General features: G+C 53.4%; 4 protein-coding genes across 4 annotated transcripts; 1 reads left to right on the top strand and 3 right to left on the bottom strand.

Annotated features, from left to right (window-relative positions):
• Positions 1–1,325: 1,325 nt before the first annotated feature.
• J7T55_008955 (uncharacterized protein) lies at positions 1,326–3,108 on the top strand (the record flags this gene model as incomplete). The annotated part of the gene is made up of 7 exons (XM_053139326.1): positions 1,326–1,387; positions 1,456–1,573; positions 1,640–1,724; positions 1,881–2,343; positions 2,651–2,670; positions 2,808–2,846; positions 2,936–3,108. 7 exons carry the CDS (start codon positions 1,326–1,328, stop codon positions 3,106–3,108), a joined length of 960 nt encoding a protein of 319 aa, XP_052998227.1.
• Positions 3,109–3,897: 789 nt separating this feature from the next.
• On the bottom strand, positions 3,898–4,185 carry J7T55_008954 (calcium channel subunit cch1; the record flags this gene model as incomplete). Its single annotated transcript, XM_053139325.1, has 1 exon — positions 3,898–4,185. One exon carries the CDS (start codon positions 4,183–4,185, stop codon positions 3,898–3,900), a length of 288 nt encoding a protein of 95 aa, XP_052998226.1.
• A 607-nt stretch (positions 4,186–4,792) lies between these two features.
• On the bottom strand, positions 4,793–5,941 carry J7T55_008953 (uncharacterized protein; the record flags this gene model as incomplete). The annotated part of the gene is made up of 3 exons (XM_053139323.1): positions 4,793–5,333; positions 5,537–5,631; positions 5,738–5,941. 3 exons carry the CDS (start codon positions 5,939–5,941, stop codon positions 4,793–4,795), a joined length of 840 nt encoding a protein of 279 aa, XP_052998225.1.
• A 3,318-nt stretch (positions 5,942–9,259) lies between these two features.
• On the bottom strand, positions 9,260–15,911 carry J7T55_008952 (uncharacterized protein; the record flags this gene model as incomplete). The annotated part of the gene is made up of 4 exons (XM_053139322.1): positions 9,260–9,839; positions 9,897–9,986; positions 10,044–14,182; positions 14,235–15,911. The coding sequence occupies 4 exons, from the start codon at positions 15,909–15,911 to the stop codon at positions 9,260–9,262; spliced, it is 6,486 nt and encodes a 2,161-aa protein (XP_052998224.1).
• Positions 15,912–16,159: the final 248 nt, after the last annotated feature.

Raw genomic sequence — 16,159 nt, 5'->3', positions numbered from 1 at the left:
AGTGTCTTTGTTGCTCAAGTGACCACATAGTCATTTCAACGCATATTGAGAAATGCCCTGACCGGCAAATCCCCTTGATATTTGCCTCACATATCAAATTTGGCAACCACTTACTTCCTCATGATACTCTTAATTTGGTATATCCTTGTGTCTAGGTTTGCCTTTGTCTGGCCACCGTTCAGATAAAGTGCTGAACTTCGAGATGGCCGTGTAAAGGCTCGATCACAAATGTGATATATGATTCTTTGAGTGAACATGGTGAAACCCCTAGTAGAGAACCAAAGGCTATCTCTTCGTTCGAATTCACACTCGAAACAGTCGTTAGGTTGCGATATTTAACTCAGTACAAGTTATGGATGGCCAATACTTGCATACGAAGACAGCTCATTATCCAGGATAGTTCTATCGTCCATCTTAGTAACTACAAAGAAATGAACAACAATCTTCAAAGGACACGATGGGCTTCAATGCTTCGGTTGGGCCCAAGCAGCAACTTAAGGCTTTCAGCGAACCACTCTTATCGTGTTGTGACTGCTTCCACAGAAGAAATGATCATCATCTGCTAGGACAAACACGTTATCTTGACCATGCCTTCCTTCCTCCCATGAGATAACCAGACGTCCGATGCGGGATAATCTACTTTGGGAGAATAGGCGTGGGATAAACAGCTTTCAGGCAACCCAAATTGGGATAATCGATCCTAGATAACCGGCCTTGGATTCAGAAACAAAGCAAAGCTGATTTTGAGTAGATTTGATTGGTTACAGTGTACTTAATCACAATCATTTCTCTGCGCCAACCTTTGTGCTGAAAATGGGCCAGCAACACATCATGTCAATTTCAATTCCAGGCCTTCGTCAGAACTCATTTATCTGCCTGCCATGCAAACAATTGACGACTTTCACGAGTTCGAGTTCATAGCCTGAGACATTTTTTGCTGCTTCTCATAAAGGCCTGTAAAATGAGAGATGTGATCGAAAACACACACTGGCCCAGTGTTGATTGTTTGCACAGGCTACCATTGTCCATCCCGACAATAGGCAAGCTCAGAGGCTATCGCGCAGACCACAGTTCGCTGGGGCAGCAAAAAGCTTAGGTGGCTTCGTTTTCAAATACAGCCTTGGATCGTACTGAGAGCTCTCGCACATTCACTCTGATGACTTCATCAATCCCCAGGTCTGACTGTGCTGTATGAACATCGCTCTCGCCGACGCGCTGGCTCCATCGTACTGCATCAAATTATCACAAGCTCAATTCCTGGTCTTTGACTAAGTTCCTTTCAGTCTTCTTGGTCTCTGTTACGGCGTTAAAACAACACTGCCGAAATGACCATTCTCCCATACCGCACCCACCGCGAGGGCGGTTACGGATTCCGCCCAGCGCACGAGTGAGTCCAGCAGCGATTCTACTTTTTCTCTCCTTCGAAAGCATCCAGCTCTGACTAGAACTATACAGATACACCATCATGTTCAAGCTTGCTGGAGGGGACTACTACCACATGCCTGCGACCAAAGTCCAGCAAATCTGCCCGGGGCTTCAGGGAATGATTGAGCAGGCCGTTCAGGACGGAACGGTGAGCATACTTTCAATCTAGCCGACTGTCTATCAACAATCACTTGGTTGACGCATTGGGACACAGGCGATGACGGATGTCTTCGAGATCCCCCGTCTGTTGGAGCAGGAGTGGAAGGACTGGTGGACCATCAATGACTACATCGTCCAAGGTAATTTTCCTTTCTAGTTTCAACCAAAATAAAGCAAGGTGCTGGCGTGAGGAAAGGCAAGAAGGGGGGGGGGGCGGTGGGTGGTGGGAGGCAGCGTGAAAAGTCAGCAAGCAAAACAACACAAAAGAGTGCCCGCTGACAACACAAATCTAACAGGCAGCGAGCTCACCACATACGAGCCCCTCTCCTCCTTCCTGACCGACGCGCAGATCCACATCCTCGCGACGCACTACGCCGTCCCCGCCGGTATAGCAGCCGCTGCCGCCGAGATCCAGCAGCGCGCCGCCGACATCCTCGTTTGCCTGGTCGACACGACCTGCCTGTTTGACGAGCACGAGGCCCGCGCCCACCTCGAGTCGCTCGTGGCGGCCACCAAGCTCGCGTTCGAGCCTGGCAGCAGCAGCAAGGGCCGGGCTGGGCTCCGCACCGTGGTGGCTGCGGCGTGTGCGACGCTGTGCCCGGTGCTGGAGCACTTCCCTGCGTTCCGGGCGGCTGCGATGAGTCACGAGGGGGTTGCGGAGCTGTGGGATGGCCTGGAGGCGGAGAGATGTGCTGCTGTTGGTCAGCTTGGTCTTGAGGTGAAAGAGAGGATCAGCTGGGTTGTTGAGGGCTGTGACCAGTGAGGCTTTGTGCGATGTACGGTCTCCTTTGCCTCCTGAAACTTCACCTTGGGTGCAAGGAGATGGGAGGATGTCAACGCAGATCGCTCTTGAAGAGTCGATTCTGCCTGTATCCAGGCAACGCGCTGGTTTAGGGTTCGATCATTCCAGCATTACACAGTTGTACAGACTCACATGTCTGTCAGGGGATGTGCGACAGGATAGCACGCAGACGTGGCATCAGAATTGCAAGATTGATTGAGCGGCTTGTTAAGCTCTCCAGGTTTCTGTAAACAGTGACAAATCAAATATCACATCACACCGCAGCCCTCAAGTAGATGGCTCATGTGAGCAGTTCCAAATCGCTTAATATGCCACACTCATGAAGTACCTTGAGGAAGCTCATTGCACTGCCTGGACCTAGCTGTTTGTCTTTACATGTCTCCTCAATATTGGATGTGAAATGACTAATTCTCCCAAGCAGTAGGCAACTTGCCGCAGCCACACACCATACCTTTCTCAGGTACGTCAGCAGATAGGTCGGAGGCAAACATGCCACTCACATATCCTTCCCTGCGCCGAAACCAGTAACACCTGAACCGTCACGCACAGCCCAAACAGGCAAGCAGCTCGAAGACAACTGTCCAAAACAGCAAAGCCCAACAAGCCGTGACTCGGGCCGGACCAGAATAGAAAGAAACCTGAGAGCCGTCGTGAATACTCGGCCGAGACAGGACGCCTGGCCCGCGGAGATTGAAGACGGCCTCCGCAGCCTGTCAACATGAAATCTGAAACACCACCCTTCAGTACTCGGATCCAGTGGTTCGCAGGGTGGTGGGCACCTCCTCCATGCCTCACGGAAATCCCTTCTGGTTTGGGGAGGATGAAACACCTGGTGGCGGTGATGGTGGCGGCGGGGCGATAGCACTTGCTAATCGACATCTTCGAACAAGCAAGTCACATATCATAGTAAATCAGGACATGAAGTGGACATCACGTGAAATTCGTAGGAACAGAAGTCGTGGGCGGAGTAGCAGCTTGAAGGCCGCTAGGTAATTGAATTTCTTATGTCTCTTTCACAGTAGTAACCCTTCCAATCGTCTACCGTGAATGTGGTCTCATTCAAGCCATATGGATTCATAGAAAGTCTCTCCCCGTAAACGACTGAAAATAAGAATTGAACACCTTTCTTGCGCCAAATGGAAGATTTGTCTTCCTGTGTTCCCAGTAAAAGAAAATCAAACTGCAATCCGCCAATGGATACAAGACCTGGGATCAGGATAGACCCCCAGTCTTGTTGGGTGAAGCTGGTACACTACCCTGCTCCACCAAGGCAGCTCCTGAAGTTGTTAAAAAGTAACTTCGTGTGTCCCGCGCCGTCGACCAATGGTCGATTTGAATGTGGAAACTTTCCGTTGCCTCTGCATCGTTTGGTATCATAGGTTTCGTTGTGTGAAACGGCGTCAAAGGATGGGTTGGTGAAATGAATTTGCTGAAGAGGAGGATGTAGAATTGAAGCCCAAGACGCACTCAACCAGGAGTTGTTTGGATGTGGTCAATGAGAGCATCAAGGATTACAATGACGCGAAGCGCTCCTCCATGCTGCCGAAAAAGACGACAGGCCTCGGCTCGAGGATCTTGAGCTCTGAGCCGAAGTTCCTGTGCTCCTCCTCCAGGTCCATGATCGAGGGTTGGCGGAAGATCAGGCTGTTGATGGACGAGGCAGCAGATGCCGACGAGGTGTTGGAGGCGTAAGAGTTCCGGCTAGAGCTCGTTGATGTCCGGCGGTAGGAGAAGCGCGATCGCGAGCCCGCGGACGGGGAGAAGCGAGTGTTGACGGGTTGGAAGCCGAAGGAGTCCATTGTGGCACAGGGTGAGAGTGGCGGTGAGGACAGGTGATTTAAATGGCTGTGGAGCGTTTCTCGCTTGTCTGAATACTCATTGAGGGAGTATGATGACTTGAAGGCGTAGAAGGCGGTTTGGTATGTGGATGGCGGATTCGACTCTGATCAGGTCGAAGGAGTATTAAAGGTCTGGAATGACGCAAGAAGGCACAGCCCGTAGATATATGTGTTTAATGCCACGTCGGTGGGAGCGAGAGACTTGAGTGAAGCTGGATTTTATCTAGCAGAAGCGAGCGAACGATCTGGTCCGTGTGTAGATCAAAGAAGTGGGCGGAGTGGATGCCAAAGACAGGGGGCGCGGAGATATTGAGTCGTCGTCAACGGACACACACACTAATTGCGTACGACGAGATGGGGCTGGAGCTTGGAGATGCTGGAGGTAGATTGAACGGCAGCTAAAAAGATCTCCAGGATCTGAGAAGCCAGTTGAGGCTTTAAGTATTATATGAAGCCAGGAGTGAGGGAAGGGAGGGATGGGCTGTCTAACAGCAGACAAGGGCGAACGGGCGATGTGCGACGTGCGACTTGCGACTTGCAAGGAGGGCCAGGGGAACGTCGATGGTCCTCAAACCGAGGGAAAGTGGACCTTGCCGGGTCCCTGGGCTAAACCTGAATTAGAAGCAGGAACCACGGACGACCCGGACAGGTGATAGGCGATGCCGCAGAAGCTGCAGCCACGGGGTGGGTGTCTTGCTGGCGGGCCTGGGGCATCCGGGGGTGGCTTGTTCCACAGTCGCCAGACCGAGACGGTATCTAGGCAAAGGCAGAGTCTGAGGGAGGCCTTGCTTGGCTGAGAAAGACTCAATTGCTGGCCGTAGAGGCGGGACTGGGGTGAAGCAACCCAGGCACGGGCACGGTGTGAGTGTGTGAGCGAGTGTGTGAGAGAGGTCACTCTGTCACCAGGTGGCCGTGATTGACGGCGGACGGTGGTGCTGGCGGTGGCCCGCTTCTGGTCAGGGGTATGGTGTGTGTGTGATGACACAGGGAGACGAGTTGATGCGATGCATGCGAAGCGAAGCGAAGCGATGGCCGCCGCAACGAACCCGTCAGCCCGCTCGACTAGTGCGTTGCCGTCTTGGGTCGATAGATCAATGCGGATGATGCCACTGCATACGGTCAAGAGCAGAGAAAGAGGTCTCACTGCCCTAGGAAGGGAAGGGCCCGAGACCAGGATGACCAACGTGTCGCAGCCATTCTCATTCAGTAGAGAGCCGGCTATTCACGCCATCCAAGCCATGCACGCACGCACGCACACAGTAGACTAACTGCACATGAGCTGCAACCAGCAGTTACAAGTAGACAGACAGACAGACAAACTGATAGCCTTACAGCAGCCCTACAGGCATGAATCGAGAGCAGGATGAGCGACAGAGCGTGTGGTTGCAGGAACAGGCTGGTCTCGGTCTGTTGTCTGGTGTCTGGTGTCTGGTGTCTGGTGCCCCGCCGGCCGACGGGGGCCCTGAGCTTCTCTGACTGATTTACATAACGTACACAACGTCCATAAACGTACGTATACAATGTACACAATGCAAGAATTGTGGATCAGAGTTGCAGGCAGGCGGACAGGCAGGACAGGCAGGGCTGTCCTTTGTTTGACGGCTGTGAAACAAGCTCTTGTCTGGCCCGGGTTCGAGGTGCAGGTGCCAGTGCTTCGTATCGGCAGCCATCGCTTGCGGCGACCTTTCTCATCTTCGTCTCGTCCCGTCTCGTTCATCCTGTCGTCGACGACACGACAAAACACTGGCCGTCAGCAGACGGTTGCCACAACTGCCGATGGGCCGGCCATGGTGTGGGTGTTAGAGGCCTCAGAAGAGGCGACTGCAGTTGTGGCAGTCGATATGCATTCTAAATGTCTGTTTGGTTGTCTGGTTGTCTGGCAATCGGTCAGTCAGCAAGCCTGTGCGAGAAAAGGTCTGGGGGAGGTCTCGCGGGCTGGAGATGCTTGATCGCCAGCCAGCCTTGCCCACCTGTTAGGGAGCTCTGCTGTGGGCACGGTACTGTCTACCAGGGATGTGGCACAAAAAGTAGTATAGTGGGAGGTACATAGTACGACTGGCAGGGCCCTGAGGCAGGTGGGCAGGCATGACGGCCGCCACCCCTCCTTGGCCTGTGTTTCACCTTGACTGCAAGAGCAGGAGCCGCCTGCAAGAGCCTGCAGGGGAGGCAGGAAAGGGCAGGGAAGGTGCATTTCCCTCAAAGTCCCTTGATCGCTATGGAAGCCTTCGTAGCCTTCTGGAACCATTTGACACAACCTTGAGTTCTTGGGCCTGTCCATCAATTCGTGCGATCCAAACCAGCAAAACCAAAACCCAAAACCCACCAAACTCTGATGCTCCCCCCATCCATGCCTCAGATACTGTGTACCCGTACCCTCAGACGGCAGACGGCCCCAGTCGATCCTCAACAGTCCAAAGACTTGTTCTTTCGGCACATCTCGATTCTCCGCTATGGTAATTGCCATGTACAGACGGTCTGGCTCAACACTGGCTCAACACTGGGCCAGATGGTCTGGAAGGTGACCTGAGTTGAGTCGAAACGGTCCAAACATCGAGCCACACACATTCCAGTGATTCAATTTTTGCCCATTCTGGTTCAGTCGCTTGTCACTGGTGGATATGTATCGCAGCAGAGCATACGCTACACACCTGCATCTCGTCATACTCATTAAAACCCGCAGCCTCGTAACACTAGCTCTGCCATGTCGGCTGCGGATCGCGCCATAGATGGCCAGTCAGCAGCACAAATATCTACCAGATTGCCGGGTATTGCTCATTGGTCTGACGTTCTGCATCACCTCGCCTCGGGCTGGTATCATGTGGCTGCCATGCTATCAAACACTCGGATTATCACCCTCGCCCAAGAGCTGGGTAAATTCTGGTAAATTCTGGTTCACGACACATCATCACACACTAGACAGATCGCCACCTCGGTCCCGGTTGGCTCGTCGCCTGCTATCTGCCTACATTATCTGCTCGATCTTCACCAGGGGAAGGGGTGCCGCATCAACCCCGGCTCCGTGTAGTTTTGTTTTGGACCGAGCAAGAAAAAAGCCAGCCAGGCATCCTGAAGCCAGCCTATGCCTCAAGCTGGCAACGGCTCCGAGTTACTTCAGATGGTTTAGTACGAGTCCTGCACCTCACCTCACCTCCCTGACCCTTCCCCGACGGGATACGAGCCTCTCCCGTGAAGGTTCGCCCAAGTTCGTCGTGCCGCAGACCAAGATTCACTAGGTCCGCTTCAGCCTGACTTAACCTCGTCGGCCAAGAAGACGACGGCTTCAACGGTCCACAAGCTCACAATGCCTTGAAGCTTCTGGAAGTTTGCTGCTTGCCCGGGACAATAAATCTTTAGCAAGTCAACCGGCGGCACTTTTCCTACTCCGTGCCCGTTATGGAAAGCTTAGCCCCTTGGGGATCACCATCTCTTTCCAAGCCAAAATAAACTTTTGACAGATCAGAGATCGCCTGTTGCCCCCAAGGACGAACCAGCGGAAACCCCGGGAAGTCTTTTCTACTATTCTTGCCTGTGGCACTGCCTTTTTCGCAGGGGCTGTCCGCAAAAGCATACCCGAAATAGCAGCAGCCGGGTGGTGGGAGTACGTAGCCCTCTCCCTCCCTCTTTCTTCGGGAAGTCTGCACCGCCCACAGACGCACACGCAACCCTAGCTTCGAACGGTCCGAGTGCTATGGAAACATACTGCCATGCTGCTACCACAGTGCTCCCAAGTGCCCCAAGTGCTCGGAACGAGGTGACAGCTGGGTTGACGTGCAGATGAGACTTGTTTGTGAGACTGGGGGGTGGGAGGGAGACCGCCACCAAGGTTGATTGCAACCTACGCCTCCCACGTCCCATTTGAATCGTGGGGCACAGATACTGGTACAGATAACACTCCATACCGACGATGTCCAATATCACCCACCATCAATAAACATAGCACGCGGCCAAACATCACGGGCGTAGTTAGCTGGACACATCGCATAAAGAACAACTCCACATTGCCCCTCCCCGAAGTCGAGCTCTCAGCTGCGCATGGTACAGCACTGCCCGCGCATACAGCCCACACTCGGTCTACGCGTACAAAGCAAACTCGCCGATCCATCCTGTACCGCGCCCGCCAACCTGACTGACTGCCGCTCACCGAGCCACCGTATGGGATAGATGAAGAAGCGGGTAGCCTCCCCTCAACCAACAGCCTTGCCAATAAACAAAGTTTGGCCACCAGCACCCCTGTGGTCGTAGTCAGTCATTTTGAGTAATCACGTAGTAGGGCTTTCTGGAAATAGGCCCGCACGAATTTCGCCGAGTCGACGGCGTGACCAACGAAATGCTATATTGTATACTGTGCAAAGAGAAAATAGGTAGTACCAAGACCCACGAAACAGACCGACTCGATCCGATCGGGTTGGATTCGCCAAGCTTTGTCATGGCGAAGGAAAGCATGCCCGGGTTGGACTGCTGGAATAGGTATGCGCAAACAATCTTGGCCACTGCCGTCGGCGTATGTTCGGGGTAACAAGTATATGTTCTCAACAATTTGTTTCCTTTCTTGGGAACCGGCATAGATCATGAAGTTATGAAGATATTGTGTTGGAAAGATTCACCATGGGGGGAAGCTGGCACAATCCTGTCTTCTTGTCACTACGATCCGAAGATCTTCCCTTTGTTCAGCACCGACGCTAGTTCTATGTAGATATCTACAGACTTGCTCCACCCGACGTTTACCATCCATCCCTTGAGAATATGGACAACCAGCATGCATCGCTTCGCTTTAGCCGAAAGACAGATTAGGCAGACAGGAAAAACGATAAACGCCGCCAGGAGAACTTCTTTCTCCGTTTCCAACCGTTGAAACGCCAGTGTAATCCCCTTCTCGCAATGCAAGGGCGCGTAGTAGCCAGCCTCCTCTCTTGATACCCTTTTCCTATCGTCATTCCTCCCTCCATTCATCCTCCCTGACCATTAGACCCATTAACCTCCCTTCCAATGATCCCAATTAAACGAGGGGTGAAATGCCCCTCTGCGACCCATTCCATTACCACCCTGGCTTCCTCTTCATGGTGGCGCTCCGCCTAATACTCGCCATCCAGATGGAATCGTCAAGGATCTGGCTCATTTGGATCGGGCTCACGGCGCTATTGCTCCTGCTGTTGCGCCTGCTGTTAGCTGCTGAGCTGTTGGCCGAGCCCGGCTGGAGCTCGAAGCTGAAGGCCGAGTGTGTGGACTGGTGCGCGTCGCTCCTGGCCGAGCTGGCCTCCCCGGCCCGGGGCATGCTCAGCGGGTGCGCACCGGTGCCTTCGAAGTTGGTCTGTAGTGTGAGGTCGGCGCTCATGCCCGAAAATGTCTTCTGGTGACTGGCGCCGCCGCTGTTCCGGGCCTCGTTAGGGCTCAAGAATGCACCACCCGACATGGGCGAGCGTAGGCCTGTTGAGCCCGGTGTCGACGGGCTTTGCTGCCCGTAAGGGTTCTGTAGTCGTGCTGATGAGGACGTCGTCCTCTTTGCTCGTTGTTCTTCGTCGTCCACGAGGATGTCCGGCAGGTCCAGCTGAGGTACCGCCGTCATACGTGCGGACCTCTTGCGATCCATGTGCCGCTTGAACTGTCGTGCGTAGTACCTATCGATGTTGTGTTAGCATTTAAGCCACCGCGAGCTGCGAGACTAGTTAACTTACATCGTGTCAAAAAAGCCGACGACCACACGACGACGGACTTCTTCCTCAACACGTTGAAGACGTGCCCGGCGACGCAAGAATTCCTCGAGACTATTGAATAGTTGTTAGTCAGGACTTTCTATGCTATGTACGCATTGTGTAACTTACCGAAGACTCTTGCTATCGTTGATAATGTTGTAGTGAGCCAATATCATGAGCACTGTTGTGAAAGAGACGCCCTTGTCCGGATCCGCTGAGACCATGACCTCTTCGTAGAAAATATTGTACCTCCTGCGCCTCTCTCGTACCGCAGCGACGTCAATCTGGTTCAGCCTGCTGTTCAGTTTCTGGAGATTGGCAGAACCGAATGCGCTTGTCGACGAGATCGATTGGTGGCGGGACCCCGGTGCCTCATTCCCTACGTCATCAAGAATCTGCCCAACAGAGTCCTCATGGTCGTAGATGCGCATCTGGAACACGCCTGACAGCTCTCCTAGCAGGCGAGGGAAAGCTTCCTTGCTGATATACCCTGTGCCGTGAGGGTCAACCGACCTCCAGGCCTCCTTGAAGCGGCGAATCTCGTCCCGATCGACGGCAGACAGGCCACTGGAACGCTGGTACACGTACGAGAAACTCTCGTAGATGAGCGACACGAACAAGTTGACGAAGATGTACATGCTGAGAATGTTCCACAATATGAACAACACCCTGGCCCACGAACTACTGCCACAGTCGCTTTGATAAAAGTTGTCGCTCTCGACGCACAGAGGCGGCTCAATCCCGGCAAAATCTTCCATGATCTCGTTCCAGCCCTCGCCGACAGACATGCGGAACAGGAGAATGAGCGCGTTCGGCACCGTTCGGAAATTGACTTGTGTGGTCTCCTCGCCACCGAATCGCGTCAAGCTGAAGGTCTGCGTCAGGGCGATTGCGAAGACCAAGAAGAAGACAAGCCAGGTTGCCAATAGATTGCCGATGGTTGTCAGACTTGCTGCTGCCGTCTTAAAGAGCTGATCCAAAGCGTCGTTACGCGGGATGAGGAGGAATACAATGGCTACAAGGAAGAACTTGTGCAACTGTATGAACGTGTCCTTCCCGGGTGAAATAAGGAAGAGAATGGTGGTCGCAAACGCGCCGATGACGACGACTAGCGAGTACATGTCCCAAGAACTCTTCCGGAAGCGTGGCCAGCCTAGTCCAACGATACGGATGGCGGTGTTTGCCATGTAGACCAGCGTGAACAAGAAGAATATCGCGTCTCTTGTGTTGGTCCACCATTGGGGCTCTCGATAGTATTCAAGCAGCAGCAGCAGCAGGTGAAGACCGAGCACGATCGTAATGGTAGTGTACCACTTGCCCTTTTTCTCAATTGCGCGCTTGTGACACCATTTCTTCCACTTCTGCTTAGAGTCATCATAAGACGTCTTGGAAGGAGAGATTTGGCGGAGACGTTTGCGCAACTCGAGCCACGACCGTTGCTCTGTTGTCAGGTATGCCACGCCAGTCTGTTCTGTGTAGTTTCGCATGAAGACGGAGATGAACAGCGTAAGCACGAAGACTGTGCCCAAGAGGTTGTAGATGATGAAGAAGATGGCGTTGCCCTGCGCGGCTCCAAAGACTGGTTGCCTGCCAATCCCTACAATGGATTGCGCGCCAAACGAGACATCGATCCATCCCTCTTGACTCACAATCTGGAAGAGAATGAACAGAGAGGAGCCGAAGTCGTCAAAGCTGAAGAAGGGATTGTCGGCGACTCGAGGAGCCAGCACATCCCAGTTGTACGGACTGCTGTTGAATTCACCAAAACAATCGTGAATGAACTCGCCCGCGTTGTCGTCGTTGCAAGTGACGAATTTGCCCATGAACAGGTTGGTTCCATAGATGGCGAATGGGATGATCAGTGAGAGTGACACGAAGGCCGCGCTGGCGATTTTCCACCATCCGATCACAATCAACGAGTGGAATGTATCCCGAGCGCTGTCGCTGACGTTGAGCAGTCTCAGAGCTCTCAGTGCCTTGAAGGCACCAACAGCTCGGGACACGGCTCCATCATTGGTGAAGAGCGTGATGACATTGATCCAGAGAGTGATCAGGACCACAGCGTCGATGATCCCCCAAGAACTGCGGAAGTACGCGTTTGGGGTCCAGAAGAAACCATCCGCGATGACCTTGATGAGAGCTTCTGCGCTGAACAGAGTAGCGAAGGCCATGTCAGTCCAGACAAACCAATTCTCGACGCTGAATTCATGTTCTTCGAAGTATTCCTTCTGGTACAAGGGCGTGGTGACGCAGGCCAAGATCACCATGGCGACAATAGCGGCATAGATGAAAGCCGAAAATGAGTACCATGCAATCTTATGAGGCTCGACACCATCGAATCGCTCAGTCCCTCGGCCGGGGCCAACGATTCGCTGACAGAGGCGCCGGATTGGGTTTCGAGGTGTGAATATGAACAGGGAGTTGTTGTAGGTTGGGTGTCGTGCCAGGTAAGCGCGTTGCGCCTTACGTCGCTCAGCGGTGGCAGAGACAGCTTGACGAGCCATTTGCCGTGGGTCCTGGGTCTCGCTCCGGTTTTCGAAGGCGAGATTTGAGTAGAACGGATTTGGATCCTTGCTGCTGAACAACGTAACCACTTTGCCCCACATCATGGACATGAAACCAGGCTTCACATTACCGCTTGTTCCGTTGGCCGCTTGTGGTGGTGACTGGCTGCCGCTGCCAGGTGTCTCCTGCACCGTTTCAACAGCGTCGTCGAGGAAGTCCCGCACAACAGCTTCTTTCAGCAACATTTCCATTGTGGCTGGGCCATAATCCAGGGGATCCTTCTTCTTCCTAGTCTTGCCGAGAGAAAAGATAGTTGAAAGGGCGAGGTTGCTCGAACTGCCTCCGAGTTCTTTTCTCTGCAAGAATGCTCGGACTTGCTCAAGTCGCTTCACATCCTCGCCGACGTCGAAATTTTCTTGGATGACAGCAATGAACATATTGATGAGAATGAAGAAGGCCAAAATAAACCACCCGACCAGGAACATGGCCCCAATCCATGCAGTATGCCAGCCGACGGTGTAGGTGGTGACGGTGTACAAAACAGTCGTCCAATTCTCGCTGGAAAGGATTTGGTACATGGCCTGGAATGAATTCCATATGGTTGCAAAGTTCATTTCGATGTGATCACCGCCGCTGTCCTCAAGGGGTATCTCCCCCCGAAACAGCTGTGAGGCGAAGATTGCCATGAGAAGTGTCATCAGGTAGACGAACAGCATCAGGTTGCTGATACCCGTAGCATCGCCCAGCACCAGCACAATGAGGTCTCTGGTCATCGGCACCGCGAGAACAACGCGGTATACCCTCAATATCTGGAACAACGTCAACCATGCGTAAACTACATCCGCCGAGTGAACGGGAGGCAGTATGATGACGGATGTGACGACGGCAAGCCCCAGGTCCACAAGATTTCGCTTGCTGTGACGAAAGCCTCTGAAGTCCGCCACGATTCTTATGATGATTTCAATGTCGAGTAGAAGCGTCACTATCACTTCAACGTTGTCGATGAACTCCCTGCGGTCGTCCGACATCGAGGCGCTCTTCCACGCCTGGGCAAGCAAGTCAAAAGCGATGCACAGGACCCAAAACGATTTCGACTTGTTGTACATCCGCTGCAGGGAGGACAGCCGCTTTGGTGGCTCCTCAGGAGGGGCGTCTGCGATCTTGTCCTCCGTATCCGTAAAGGCGCTGGCCCTGCTCTCTTCGCGGATGACTTGGAATGATGATGTGATGACAGCAATCAGCAAGTTGACCAGCCATAGCAACATTATCATGATTCCAGCACCAAAGAAGAGCGCCGCAGGTGTATAATCCGAATCGATCGTGTAATACATCAGGTCGGAGAATGTGTTTGCACTCATGACGACAAAAACCATCTCCAGTGAGTGTAGAATGTCGTCGAATTGCATGGTGTTGTTATATGGGTTGCCTTGCTGGATACAGAGTGAACCTCTGGGGCAGATGTAACCCTTAGCGTTACCTGTGCCGGATCTGAGGTTACTCAAGTCGTCAGGCGGGTCGGCGATGACCCATGGCATGTCATCGCCAGTAGAGGAGTTCTTGTAGCCACCACAGAATTGAAAATCGTCCACGAATGCCGCAGTGAGATTCAGCGGGTCCTGGGGGTCAATCCATACACACTGTCGGCTCAGACTGCCCTGGAAGCTTTGCACGCCAATAATGGCAAAGACCAACCAGAAGAAGCCGATCAGGAACGAGACTCGCAGCAGCAAGGGTGCTGCTCTTTTCAGACTTCGCAGAATAACCTATTTTCATACATGAGTACTTTGAATTCTGCAGTGGTCGAGATTTACTTACGGCATTACCCTTGGTCAGCGCCAACAGTCTCACAATACGGAGACAGCTGAGCATCCTGAACACGTAGAGGTGGTGTTCTTTCTCGGCGCCCGTTATTCCGATCACAAATGATATCCAGAATGACACCACGGCAACAAAGTCGAGCCGATTGAAACCATGCCGCAAGAAGGCTCTTCGGGCCAGCTGATACCTCTGTTGCTCCTCTATCGTCTGAGGGAGTGAATGACCATGAAGGAAGGTGACTGAGCGTTGGAACGTTGAGGGCCCATAGTCTTGTGGTGGTTTTCTGACTGACTTTTGTCTCTGAGGTTGAAAGACGGTCCGATATTTATCAACGACAGCCGCCTTTACACCGCGTTTACGGTCAATAGTGCTATACTCTTCAGCATTCAGCACGAATCCGGAGACGATAATCCTGGCAATGATCTCTATGGAGAAAATGACGAATAAGCAGAATATGGCCCAATCGATCGAGGTGCTACCCCATCTGTCTGGTCTGCCTTCGCCGTCATCGAAGACGTTTGGTGCGGCTTCCACGCACAAGAGGATCAGTTGGAGCACGATTAAGATCAGGAGCAGAGGCTCCGTCCACGGCTGTACCAGAACATCGCAGAGTCGCATTCGTATTGGATTGTCAGGAGAAAAAATGCCCAAAGTTTTCCCTTTCAAAGGATTGGCCATACGGCCATGTATCGAGGGCACGGGGGATAGAGGGCCGGGATCGGACGGAAAAATATATTCGGCCTGCCCCTTCTTCTCGATAGGGCTCTGATGTCCATAGAGTTGCGAATGATACGCAGTATCGATCTCGGGTACCTGGGGCATAGACTCGCGCGGACCATCTCGGCTTGGTGAACGGGATCGATCACGGCGTTTCTGGTTCTCGAGGACCTCGTCACCACTGATATTCACGACACGTTGGGACATGGCTCGCATGATGGAGCCAGCCTTTAGCAATGCGCCTGATGTCGAGGGTGACCGGGACCGCCGGTTCGCATCTGGCGTCAGGTTCTTCCCATAGCTTTTGTGCTTCAGGGAGCCGATGCCAGACTCCAAGTCATAGCCGAGCCTATCCTCATTGCGCACCTGGCTCGGGCCAGTATCAAGATCCCGTACAGTCTGGAAGCTATCCCGTGGCTGTGAATCGCCGGCAACACTAAGACCATCGATTGGCTGGGCAGTCTGCGTGAGAGGCACTCGGTCCGACTCTTGAGGGTTGTGCTCGAGGAAATAGGATGGTGCCTCGTAGGCTGCGTTCGGAGTGGAACCAATCTCTGAGAGCGGGCGCGGCGACAGCTGCTCGTTCGAGAAGTCCGGTGGGAGGGCATACTGGAATGCCGTGGGGTCTAAGGGAGACTCAGTATTAATCTGCAGCCCTGCCTGCCTCGATTGCTGCTGTGGCTGCTGCAGTAGTCCTTGTTGCTGTTGCTCCTGCTGCTGGTATGGGTTGTCCCAGTACGTCGTGATGCTGGGCAGTGTTGCGGCCATCTGGGCCGTGGTTGGCGATAGCCTCTCGTACCGTTGTGGTTGAGATTGTGCCTGCGCTCCTCCAGCGCCGGAAGTGGACCTGCCTCTCCCATATTCGCCGGGTGGTCCGTCAAGGCCGTCCAAAGGTATTGACGAAGGCGGGGGCGCTCGGTTCCGTTGTGACGGAGGGGATCTCGAGGGGTCCGCCATGGTGGCTCGCGGTAGGAGGCGACGGAGGATTGTCGTGAGAGGAGGAGAGGGCGGCGGTGACTGGTCAATTGCTGCGCTGGGAGTAGGCAGCGATTGAATTAATCAAGGGCTCGAGATGCGCGTTGAGCGCTCTCGGGTCGTAGGAGGCCGCAGTCAAGGTGCAAACATGGCCTGGCCGAGAGAGCTCTCGAGAGGAAGAGAATCAGTCGGCAGCCAGTGGCAGCTACTCAATAGCAATTGCGTTGGTG

The sequence above is a fragment of the Diaporthe amygdali genome (genome assembly GCF_026229845.1).
Source record: "Diaporthe amygdali strain CAA958 chromosome Unknown NODE_4_length_2575358_cov_65_588622, whole genome shotgun sequence".
NCBI lineage: Eukaryota > Fungi > Ascomycota > Sordariomycetes > Diaporthales > Diaporthaceae > Diaporthe > Diaporthe amygdali.
This window is presented reverse-complemented; position numbering and strand designations above follow the sequence as displayed.